Source organism: Limanda limanda, chromosome 11 (genome assembly GCF_963576545.1).
Source record: "Limanda limanda chromosome 11, fLimLim1.1, whole genome shotgun sequence".
NCBI lineage: Eukaryota > Metazoa > Chordata > Actinopteri > Pleuronectiformes > Pleuronectidae > Limanda > Limanda limanda.
In genome coordinates, this window is record NC_083646.1 from 14,071,004 (window position 1) to 14,083,356 (window position 12,353).

The 12,353-nt window shown below is 40.7% G+C and overlaps 1 protein-coding gene across 3 annotated transcripts; it reads left to right on the top strand.

The window, feature by feature from the left end:
• The first annotated feature begins 2,278 nt into the window (after positions 1 to 2,278).
• Positions 2,279 to 9,520, top strand: rxrbb (retinoid x receptor, beta b). 3 transcript variants are annotated; one of them, XM_061080471.1, is made up of 12 exons: positions 2,279 to 2,450; positions 3,449 to 3,642; positions 4,237 to 4,390; positions 4,659 to 4,838; positions 5,145 to 5,198; positions 5,765 to 5,925; positions 6,103 to 6,232; positions 7,112 to 7,238; positions 7,351 to 7,392; positions 7,501 to 7,592; positions 7,682 to 7,787; positions 7,898 to 9,520. In XM_061080471.1, exons 2-12 carry the CDS (start codon positions 3,502 to 3,504, stop codon positions 8,043 to 8,045), a joined length of 1,335 nt encoding a protein of 444 aa, XP_060936454.1. In that variant the 5' UTR covers positions 2,279 to 2,450; positions 3,449 to 3,501; the 3' UTR covers positions 8,046 to 9,520. The 3 variants fall into 3 exon arrangements, with proteins under 3 accessions (XP_060936454.1, XP_060936456.1, XP_060936455.1); XM_061080472.1 differs by lacking the exon at positions 2,279 to 2,450 and adding an exon at positions 2,522 to 2,697; XM_061080473.1 differs by lacking the exon at positions 5,145 to 5,198.
• Positions 9,521 to 12,353: the final 2,833 nt, after the last annotated feature.

Here is a 12,353-nt window from a genome sequence, read left to right on the forward strand (position 1 = left end):
TGAGAATAGAAAAAGAGACATAACAGCTGTTTAAAGGTAATTTTGTCACTTCTGTAAAAAGGCATCATCCCCCTGGAGGAAGAGGAAGTTCAAAGAAAAATAAAACCATTGTGTTGAAATAGATAGTGGAACATATTACCAAACATATTGTGCCCATCCTGTCACAGACAGAAGCATGTAGGTGTGACAGCTCAAATTAGATCAGTTTACACAGCACCTCTGATTGGATCAGGTTTACATTTTAGTTTATCTTTTCCTAACAATAAAAGTTTATCGAGGCAGGACACTTTTAGTCTGTCAGAGTTAATACAGATGCGTTTCGCCAGTCATTTCCCATAAAGCACACTTGAATGCATGAGTGGCATCTAGCTGTATCATCCAGAATATCATGAGTCACAAATCACCAGTGGTGTATAAAGTACTTGAAAGCCATACTTGAGTAAAAGTACAGATAACTTACCTGAAAGTGACTCATGTAAAAAGTAAAAGTCACCCGTCAGAAAATGACTTGAGTAAAAGTCTTAAAGTAGCTCATATTAAATGTACTTAAAGTATCAAAAGTATCTGGTGTTGATATGTACTTAAGTATCAAAAGTATAAGTACAAGTACCAAAATGAAAAATGCAAAGTGCTTTTTTATAGTTGTCCTATATAGACACAAAACAACCCACAATTGTTCTCTTCAGGATTTATTTCAACTGACTGAAAAATTATAACAACAATATACATATAATATATTATTTTACAAATTTGGAACCACAGATGCTGAGGTTCAAATAGTATGGGACTAGTGCATCTGAACTTCTAGAGACAACAAAGTATCAACACAGCAGAATAAACAAGTGCCTCTTGCGTCCACCTAAGAACACTAATAGACCACAATATAACCACTAAATAATTCTGTAAATATCACTAAACATTGACCTTTCATCAGTAGCAGGAATGCTACACAATGCCCCTTATGATAACTCAGCAAAGGGAAACAAGTTCTAGGCACACAAAATAAGATTCATTCATTGACTCATTCAAAACTAAAAAGAGGACTCGCAGAAAGGACTCAAGTGAGTACGTGTCGCAGGCCCAGCTTAAACGCTTTAATTATATTTGGTTACGCCTCAAATGTGTTTGTCTTCTCCCGGATATCCTTGTCGTGCTCTGTTATACAAACAGTGAGAATATATTTTTAACAATAACAACAACAACCCTATTTGCACTTACATTGGTTGCTTTGCAAACTGTTATGCTTAAATGGGGATGTTATTGGATTTGCACTGCATATGCCTGCGTACATATACAATTATTTTTGCTATAAAATTAAAAACATGTATGATTCTAGTCCTGTGTGTGGATCACATAGTTGTGATAAAAGATGTGGGTGGGCCGCACACATTTTTTTCAGTTTTCAAATTGGGGCGTGGCATTCTTAAGTTTGGGAATGGCTGATCTAGAGGAAGTAAAACTCTTTGTGTTCAAATGTAGCGAGTAAAAGTAAGATATGTGAAAAATCTGCTTAAGTACAGTAACAAAGTAGTTCTACTTTGCTACTTCCCACCACTGCAAACCACATATGTCTTTATCATAGGCATTGCCCTGGTGGAGTGGGCAAAGATAATCCCTCATGTCTCCGACCTGCCCCTTGGTGGCCAGGTCACCCTTCTGATCAAGCACCTGTAGTAGTGAAAGATCCACGTGGAACTGTATCTTCAGAATCAACACAAATAACAGATAAATCAGATCTAAAGTATCTTGTGTTGCAGTATTTTAAAGTGCACGACTCAAATAACAAGGTCAAGAACATTTGCTGAAATATTTTTTTCTTGTTTCAGGCAAAACCTGCAATTAAACAATGACACAAATGAATAAGAACAATATTGTTCTCCACTGTTTGACATTAAAATCGATCACAATGGTTGGAAAACTATAACATAAGGATATATTTGTAAAGAGCGACTATTTACAAAACTGAATACTTAAATAACCCTGAATTATGATCATTGTGCATGCGAGTTTACACAAAGACACGTAAATACAGATGTGCTGTGCAGCTCATTTCCCATTATGCACACGTCAATGCATCAGTGGTCTCCAGCTGTGATGACTTTTTCATTTGCTCAAATCTCAAAATACCATCACAAACGGTCTTATCAGAATTATATTCATATCTTTTTTGTTTTATTACAATCTATGAGAGGCGAATGAAGTCAGCGTGATTCGCAGCAGCATGTGGTGCAGCCGGATCATATGACCGCTGTTCTGGGTGGTCCCATGAGACGCCTCGGCTCAGGGGATGCTGGCACCGAGCCGCCATGGCCTGTAAACAACAACAGCAGCGGCAGCAGCGTCAAGTTGAAGGGAACTGGATGTGAGTGTCGGCCTCTCGTCCCGGTTCTCCCCCCGAACACGACCAGCGCCGTCCAGTGGTTCCCCACAATGCGTCGGAGGAGTGTCTGGTGAGTGATCGCGAGCCTCCCACCGCCCCGCCGCTTGTTTTTCTCCGCCACTGCCTCTCCACACGATCACCTTGAGCCTCGCATTAGCCCGATGCTAGCTGCGTTAGCCGAGTTAGCCGTAATCGCAGCTAACAGGCTAACCGAGGCGACCGTGAGAGATCCCTGCGCCAGTCGGGCGATTTTATTGAAGTCGTCCGGCCGCCGCCGTGTTATCAATCTCCATGTTTGTTTTTTGATGACGAACCGGGTATGTGTTTCTCTTTAGTTTTATAAAACGTGAAATAACGCAGCAGCGGTCAAACGTATGGCTGCTAGCGTTAGCTAACGTCACCTAGCCGAGGTCTTTCGTACATCTACTCGTTCGCAGCTAGCTAACTAGCTAACGATTAAAGAAACGTACGGGTGTAGTTTATGGAGACTGGTTAATACGCATGTTAGCTCGTGTAAAACCTCGGTGTTTTTGGCTGTTTGCTTTGTGCACTCGGCGTTTTGTAATGTTTTAATCTGCTAAGTGTGACGTTAATGTCAGCGCAACTGCGTATCGTTAGCAACATTTAGCAAACGTGTAACGTCAACGCGATGCTAACGGGAGCCAGCTAACCTAATCAAACGCAGACTGGAGCAGATATTTAATGCATGTCCTGGTTTATCCAGTTTGATCGAAGCTCCTCGCAGCGTTTTCGACCTCCAGCGGGTTTTCGACCGAGCTGACGGTGATATTGTTGAAACAATGCGGATTTTGTGATCCAGCACAGCGTGTAAACGGTGCGGGTCCATCACGTTAGTCCTTCAAAGCACCATTTCTGCGTGTGGGTTGTATTTAACAATTGATAAGCGTCGCCATTGTATGTAAAATGTCAGTCTGCAACGTATGATTACTCCCTAAAATTATATAAAACAATGGGGGGAAAACCACATCTTAAAATGTCCACCGATGTTATGCATATGGTCGATCAAAAAAAATTCCTAATGGTCTTGTTTTGTCCCCCCCCCCCCAGACTGATATCCTTCAGACGGGACAACCTCCTCTCCACTGGGTTGCTCACTAGCCATGTCCTCACAGCAGCCCAACAGCTCAGCCTCCAACAGCCCCACCAACATCCTGGGTTCTCCCTTCTCAGTCATTAGTCCCTCACTTAACTCCCCCGTGGTGTCCCCCTCTCTGGGATTTGGACCCATCAGCAACAGTCAGGTAATTGGGAGACACAAGAGTCTGAGAACTGATGTCACACTCCATTCGGTTTTAGCTGTTTAAGGTGCTGGTGTTGTTTCCAGGAGGCAGATGCTAGTTGAGGGTATACCCAGATGCATTTTTCTAGACAATGTGCACGATGTGGTGGATATCACTTTGCATGTTATTTGTTACCAGATGCATTTTGTGCACACTGGACACACTGATGTAGAAACATTATTTATCCTGGAAAGGCCCGAAAAAATTGGGGAAAAATTCCACTAGGTGCTCTTTGGTGCAGGGGTGTTACATTTTGATTAAAAAAAAATAAAATAAACCAAGGCAGTCTGCTGTGGAAAAATAAACCGGCCTTAATTAGTGTGCAAGGCTGAAATAAAGAAATGCACATTCATTGGGGCTACGACCGTGAAGTAAAGGGCGGATTACTCGCCATGCATTAGCCATACTATTACAGGCTTTTACATTTTTCCATGTGTGCTTTGGTTTATTTCATTTTCATTCCATCATTATTTATCCTCATTGAAGGTGATTTAAATAAAACCAATTCTCTATCACTGCATACAAAAGTTAAATTTGGTTGCACTGTGTGTCCAGATCTCTTCCTCAGCGTCCATATCAGGGATGCACTCGATCAGCAGCTCAGAGGATATCAAGCCTCCATTTGGCTTGAGGCCTATGCCAGCCCACAGCCCTGGAATAATGTTGTCTCAGAAACGCCTGTGCGTCATCTGTGGAGACCGTTCTTCTGGTGAGTGAGTGCACTAAGAGCAGGATTAGCAAAAGTGAAACATCAGCTGGACACTGTTTAATCCTGTGGCAACGATAGGGTGGATAATTCCTTACTATTTGATGTCCTGTCTGGTGTTTCCCTCAACATTTTAACAAAATAAATCTGTTACTGTACCTAATGAAAATAAAAAGTCTCTCAGACTGTTGCCTTCACTTTTGATTGGTTGTCTTTGGTCCTCCTATTGGCCTCAAACTTAACATTTTTTCAAAATGTTCACAATCAACAGGCAAGCACTATGGCGTGTACAGCTGTGAAGGTTGCAAAGGTTTCTTCAAACGAACTGTGCGTAAAGACCTGAGCTACACCTGCAGGGATAACAAAGAGTGCCTGGTCGACAAACGCCAGCGCAATCGCTGCCAGTACTGCCGCTACCAGAAGTGCCTGGCCATGGGCATGAAGAGGGAAGGTATGCAAGAAGGTTGTATCAGAGGTTTATATTAATACTGAGAGCCTGCTTGGTTTGGTGTGAGTTGTCATGCTGCTGCAAAAAGGGAACGTATATATATATATCAGAGATTTGTACAAACAAGAGTTGACCATCCGTAAGCATCCACCCTCACCTACGGAGAACTCACCTAGGTGAGGGTGGATGCTTGATTAGATTCTCTAAAGGGTGGAGTAGGGCTTATTGGGGATGGTTTATACAACTAACCCACTCTCCATCTCTCCCCTTCACTCTCTCCTACTCTACCCTTTCTCCATCTTTCAATAGTGGTCAAACATGTAAAATGGATAAAAGAAGATGGAAAAGATGAGGGATGGATGAGTATGGCACTAAAATGCTAAAGATATTGTTTTTAAATGTTGCTCAGAGAAATAGCCCATTGTGTTAGACATGCAAAATTGTTAACTGGGGGATTTCTGAGTGAAAATGTGCTCAGAAATGTGTGTTAGTGTGATAGTTTATAAAGTGAACAGTTAGCCAGCTGTAGTTCTTTGCTGAATGTGTGTAGCGTAAAAGTCTCGTGGATTGGATTGGTATTGAAGCAGTAAAGGGGGGCAGGGGAGTGAGCACATGCAGTTCGGTGTCATGTGCAACAGATCCTCAATGACAGACTACACAGAGAGACTGGCTAACTGCTGAGAACAGCATGCCCCTCATGGGAACATGCTAAGCTACAGCTGAAACTATGATGAGATCTGTCCCTCTGCCAGGATGGTAGAAACTAAAAACACTGATGCGGCCAATGGGGAGTGGGAAGGACAGAGAGAGAGTGCAATGAATTGGACAGTGGACTTTCTCAATGCAGCAGAGTCTTTTCATTCTTTCTTGTTACCATCATCTCATTTCTTTTTTCCCACCGTCATGGTTTCCTTATGCTTTGTCTGCAGCGGTCCAGGAGGAGCGCCAGAGGAATCGAGAGCGCGAAGGAGAGCTGGAGTTCAGCGTTGGGGTGAATGAGGAGATGCCCGTGGAGAAGATCTTGGAGGCAGAGACGGCAGTGGAGCAGAAGACCGAGCTTCACTCGGATGGAGGCTCTGCGGGCAACTCTGTGAGTGGTTGGAACAAAGCAATCTGTGGTTGTTTATAAGTGATAAAAGTCAGACATCAGCTTATCCTGGCAGCACGATTAGTTTTAGCTCAAGATATCTTCTTGAGAAAAATCTGCCATCAGGTTGTCGTCACAGATGTATAACCATTCTAATCTTGTTGTATTGTTTGGTTTCAGCCCCATGATGCAGTCACCAACATCTGTCAGACTGCCGACAAACAGCTGTTCGCCTTGGTGGAGTGGGCAAAGAGAATCCCTCATTTCTCCGAACTGCCCCTTGATGACCAGGTCATCCTTTTGCGTGCAGGTACGATCCAGCACCTGAAGTCATGAATGATCCGAGTGAAACTGTATCTTCAAAATCAACACAGATCAGATCGAACTTGTATCTTTACAAGTTTCGAACTGGCACATTATGAATGTTGCCGTATTTAGGCCAAATACATTTGCTGGAATAGTTTTTTCTTGTTTCAGGGTAAACCCGAATTTAAACGACACAAAAGAATAATAAAAATATTGTATTTCACTGTTTGACTTAATAAATAATTTAAAGGTAAATGCTATAACACATGGAAATATTTGTATAGAGAGACAAAACTGAATAGTTGAATACAAACAGTAAAAACCCTTAATTCTGGTAATTGTGCACCGAAATTTACGAAAGGTGGTCTCAATTAAAGATAAGAATATATTAAATGAATGCACTAAAAATATTTTAGGAAGTTGAGGATGTGTTGGTAGGGGGGGTTGAGACAGGAGAGTGTGAGGGTACTCGCTGAGATGACACCAGATTGTTTCTCCTTCGTTTGGTTTATTGGCTCGTGGCATCAAAAGTCAAAGTGCATTTCTGCCACCTACTGTGTTGGTGCACGGTGTTTGGTGATGTCACAAGTGTCTTTTGTCTAAAGAGAAAACGTTTAACTTGAGCATGTTGAACTGACAAACTGAGTCAGAACATAATTGAAGTGAATCTCAAGGAGAACTGGTCGGCAGGTTACAGGTCTTTGCATCAGTCAAGGTGCAGCCTCATGTGACATGGACACAGTCCCACTGAAATCCCACCAATCTGTTTTATAGAACTGGTTTCACTCTGAGTGATCTTTTTGACACAGCTGTTTAGTGTAGGGGTAATGCTTTTTCTCTGTTGTCACTACTAACCTGTGTTGTTTTGTATTTCATATGTCAGGGTGGAATGAGCTCCTTATCGCCTCGTTCTCCCATCGCTCCATCGGTATGAAAGATGGAGTCCTCCTTGCCTCTGAGCTGCAGCGAGACAGTGCACATAGTGCAGGAGTTGGAGCTATTTTCGACAGGTACCCAAATAAAGACAAAAACCTTTCACCTATTAAATTGCAGCTTATTGAAATGGCTTTATGTAACGTTGTGTGTATGTTTAGAATCTTCATAAGCTTTCTTTTGACACAGGGAGAGTGTGCAGAGTGCAGAGGTCGGCGCCATATTTGACAGGTAACTTCATCATTTGTTATTTTAATATTCTGTAACAATGTTTTTGTCATCTTCGCTCTGAGTTTTACATGGACATCTTTTCACTTTTTTTCGTTTGTCATTGTGCAGGGTTCTTACAGAGCTTGTCAACAAAATGAGAGATATGCAAATGGACAAAACAGAGCTGGGCTGCCTCCGAGCCATCGTCCTCTTCAATCCAGGTGCTTAACAGTGCAAAACACTGCCGATATTTCAGTAAGAGATTGTTTGTGTCTAACTCCTAATGAAAATATTGTGCATTTTCCTGCAGATGCTAAAGGGCTTTCTAACACCAGTGAGGTGGAGCTCTTGAGAGAAAAGGTCTATGCATCATTGGAATCCTATTGCAAACAGAAATACCCCGAGCAGCAGGGAAGGTAAATGACTTCAACTTTGACCAACCTAGCAGAGTTTGATTTATTTGCTGAACATCACCGGTGTATTGTTTACCTCGTCAAAATAAACAACCTGCCCTTGCTTCCCGTAGGTTTGCCAAGCTCCTTCTTCGACTGCCAGCACTACGATCCATTGGCTTGAAGTGCTTGGAGCATCTCTTCTTCTTCAAGCTGATCGGTGACACACCTATTGACACTTTCCTCATGGAAATGCTTGAAGCTCCCCATCAGTTGTCTTAGTTAGGAAATGCGTACTGTGGTTAGGTTGAGATAGCTGAAGTCTAGTAAGCTGGAGTGGGACTGGAGTGGCACTTTAAGTTCATTGAAGATTTGTCAATTTGTCTCACTTCTCTCTGGGTTACACTTTTCTTAGTGCAGCACAGATTTGCTCTTTAGACCAAACCCAAGGCATGGCATGATCATCATGCTGGTGCTGTATGTTGAAATAACTTCATGAGTAACTATGGTTTAAAAAAAGTATTTTTAAAAAACAATGTAAACATTTACATATTTCCCTCACAGGAATAACTATAATTTGGGTACACATTTTTATATAAACTTTTTAGACACCTTAAACATTAAGCTTCAGTTGTTTCTCAAGATGAACTGATACCTAAACTCTGTCTTTTTAAAAAGGAAGGTAACCTGAATTGTGAGTATGCATCAAGGATGTGGTCGTCTTTATATAATTTCCAACCAGATCTACAGCAGATCTGAGTTCTCTTGAATCCATCGCAGAATATAAAATTCCAACAGTGACCCTGGGATAGACGACAAGTCAGTGATTCAGACTGTCAGGTCGGACTCGTACATGTTGATTGAGGATCAGCTCTGTGTTTAGTAATATACAGGTAGTGTTGTTTACTTCTTTGCCATTTTATAAATCTAATCACTTTGTGGTTGACGATTAGACTGCACTGCACACTTGCTATGTACTATTTCTAAAACATACTTTTAATAAACCCCTGGCCTATTAAAATGGTCAGGCGTTTGTCTTTTGGTGCTATTTCAGAGATAATTTGACGTCGGTGCAGATGCACATCGAACCACAAACCTAAGAAAAATATGCAAAACTGAAAATCCTTCTTTTTTTTTTGTTAATCTTTGTTGAAAATGTAGCAATATAAAATGTAAAAAGAGCTTTCTGCCTGTCATTCAGGGGTTTTACAAAGTAAATCATGTCTGGTGGAAAGGGAATACTCCATTTTGTAATTTATCTATACAATTCTAAGGTACTGTGCAAAAGTAATTGTTCAGGGAAAATGTACATTGATAAATTTGAATTATGATCAGGAGATACAAATTATATAATTCTTATTATGTTCCCTTGTTTTTAGTTTTCAGCTAGTATAAAGCAGAACGTGTCTTGGGTTGCACTGGATTTGCTGAGACTGTTTCAGCTAAATTTCCCCCCCTTTTTGGACGCTAAGTTGTATTTCCTACACCCCTGCCCTCCCCTTTTTTAAAAGGTAGCTGTCTTGTTCGTTGTAATGTCTCTGCAATTTATTAAAAGCAAACCATAATCACATTTAGATCCATAACACCTGTGGAAATAGGAAGTTTAAACAAGACCAAAATTAGGTCTGTGTGCTGGCCATGTGCAAACACCCGATGAGCTGGATTGGTAAGCTTGTCATTGACCTCTGTATGATCTTGATCATAAAGTGACTTGAAGCATGGGTTGTGTGGACTAAAAATAAAGAGGCTTAAGTTTTTTTGGGGATTGTGTTTTTCTTCTGTGACACTTACTTTGTCCTGGAGGAAATGAAGAAAACAACACAAACTTCAAGGACACTCAGTAGAGTGCACACCTACGCAAAGGTAAAACAGTTCCTTTAAATCCAATCGATCGGCACCAAATTTCACATAAACATAGATTTGTCTGTCCCTTTTTAAAAGTACCAGATTTGGCGGTGAAAATGTTCAAACACACCTTCTCACAATGTTGAATCTAGGGATGCTAATCCTGGAAAAGCCATTGCAAGATTATGCAACACTTTGAAAATATGCAACTAGTGCATCCTACCCTCTCCCGGTACGTCCCTACAACACATGATCGTGGACCTACAACTGCTAGAAGCTGAGATTTGTGTGACTAGCTCGCTAACTTCTGGGTATCGTCTATGCTTCAGTGGCCTACGCCAGCGAGAGCAATGACAGGTAGGTATGCCAGTTTATCATTTAATTAAGTTCAGTTTTATTTTATTGATGGCTATAAGGACGTGAGGAGGATTTTAAGTAAGATAAAAAAAAACTAGTTCTACCCCCTGATCTTGATCCACACCAAAATTTAATGGGTTCTTTCCTAACCCACACCACTTCCTTCCACTAAGTTTCATGGAAATCCTTTCCTTTTTTGTGTAATCTTGCTTACAAACAAACAACAACAAAGCAGTGAAAACATAATGAAAGACAATTAAAAGAAACAGTCAAAGTACGTTTTAATGAGCCTTTTTATTGTAGTTGTTACATAGTTTTTGCTGTGGGCACAAAGATGCAACGGAAGCCTTGTTTGTGTAGTGCTCGTGTCCCAAGTTCCACAGTGATGTTATGGCACAGGCAGCGACGTGTGTTTGTGTGTGTGTGGTAAGCGTATGTTAAATGAAAAGAATAAAAACGATGGATGCAACGTAATCAAAAGGCTTCTAAGGGATTCCATAGGAGTAGCTGGTAAATTAAAAACCAGTCTGTAAAGTACAACGTTTGTTGTACTTTATCAACACGCACACAAACCCTACAGCTCCGACGACCTCAGTGAACCTCCCTTTGTATTAAGCAGAAGTGACACCTTTTTAAACCACATTAAATTATATTTAGAATAATACTGCTTTTAGTCTATAATACACTATTCTACACATGGAGCAAAAAACAAACAAGAACACAAAGACATCGCCATGACATGTACATCATTTTACAGCATTGCCCTTTATTACTTTACACATCTATTGTGTCTCGTTTTTTGACAAACGTCAGTACAATCTGGGAAAACACAATGAGCCCTTCCCTCGTAACTTCAGGTCTACGTTGCATGCTACACATTGAGTCTAAGGTGCTGAATAGTTTTCAGTAAAATCTAAATGAAACAAAAACAACGTACTGCTGGTGTGTGTTTTCTTCCTCGTAGCTTTAGCATGGTGTTGCGCTAGTTTCCTCTTAATGGCTATGTTTCCACCACAAAAATTTGCAAGTGGATGAGTAAACTTTGCAAATTACAAGCAATGATATTGAGTTTAAGGAAGCGTGTTATAGTGTAACCAAGGCCATTCTAAATTAAAAGCACATTGCTAGTTCAAACACACATTGAAAAGTTTGAACTGCAGGCTCCTTATTCACTTCTATACACGTTTGAACGTAGATAAATTAGATTTTACTGTGCGCCCATATTACTGATTATCATGTAACCCCTGATGTTCACATTCATAGTTAAATAATGAAAGAATACTCTACATGACAAACTGAGATCTCCAGTGAACTACACGTTAATTTGGCCTGATCTATTTTTTATTGTTTTTACTGTAACATTTGTACCTAGAGCTCGACTAGAGTGGAACAACACACGCCAATATTCTACAGTAAGGCCACAGGATACAGCTACATGTGCATAACCAACCCTAAGTTGTCATAAATACGTTAAAGCTATCTTCATAACACAACTATTTGATCCAAGAGATAACGTGAAAAGAAAAGAAAAACTGAAATTCTTGTCAGGACAAGTTTTAAAAACACTGGTTTGAAAATAAATCACAGCTCATGGATGATTGCAACATGATGGTCTCACCCCTCACAGACTGCACATTTGTAGTAACATCTCCCTTATTTTTTTTATTTTTTTTTATTTCCCTGAAAACATCTTAATAAATAACGGTCTTTTAAAGGCACTCTGAAATGTGCAGCTCATAGTTTCTAGAAAATAAAACGACATAACTTATGAAGATTGCTCACCTGTATCATTGTGCCCCAAACTCAACCTGTCCCCAACCGTCAGTGAGAGAAGGTCACGTGATGGAACTTCTAACTAAAAATGTTTGAAACGAGCATTAGTCTGAGATTAGCAGTTACACCACAGCAACCGTCTCTTTCTCCTCAAAAAGTACTTGCATCGTTTCTCTGGTAAATTCCTTCTCAGCCGGTGAACTAACTCACTTCTGCCTTGAACCTGTCGACTTTGAATCATATGATTTAAAAACTGTGCTACTGTTAGATTGCTGGTAAAATAGTTGAGTGTATTTTCAGATTCAGATGTCAGAGTGGTTCATCAGTGTCAAAGGATTTCACATTCCATTGATTCTTTCCCATCCAGTGCAATTTGTTTCTTATTTGAGCACCTTCTTGAGCAACATGGAACAGAAACACAAAACTACCACAGTAGTATCTAACAGAATAGCTCTGCACAAATCCATCTATTCAGTAGATGAAAGCGTCTTTCGATTCATTTCGATGCTAAAGCTGCGGGGCCGACAATAAACCCGAGTCAGTGAAGAGTCTGCACCACACTCTCAGCCACGGAGATCGAACCTCACGCCCTGCCAACTTTTTTCATGACCTTGT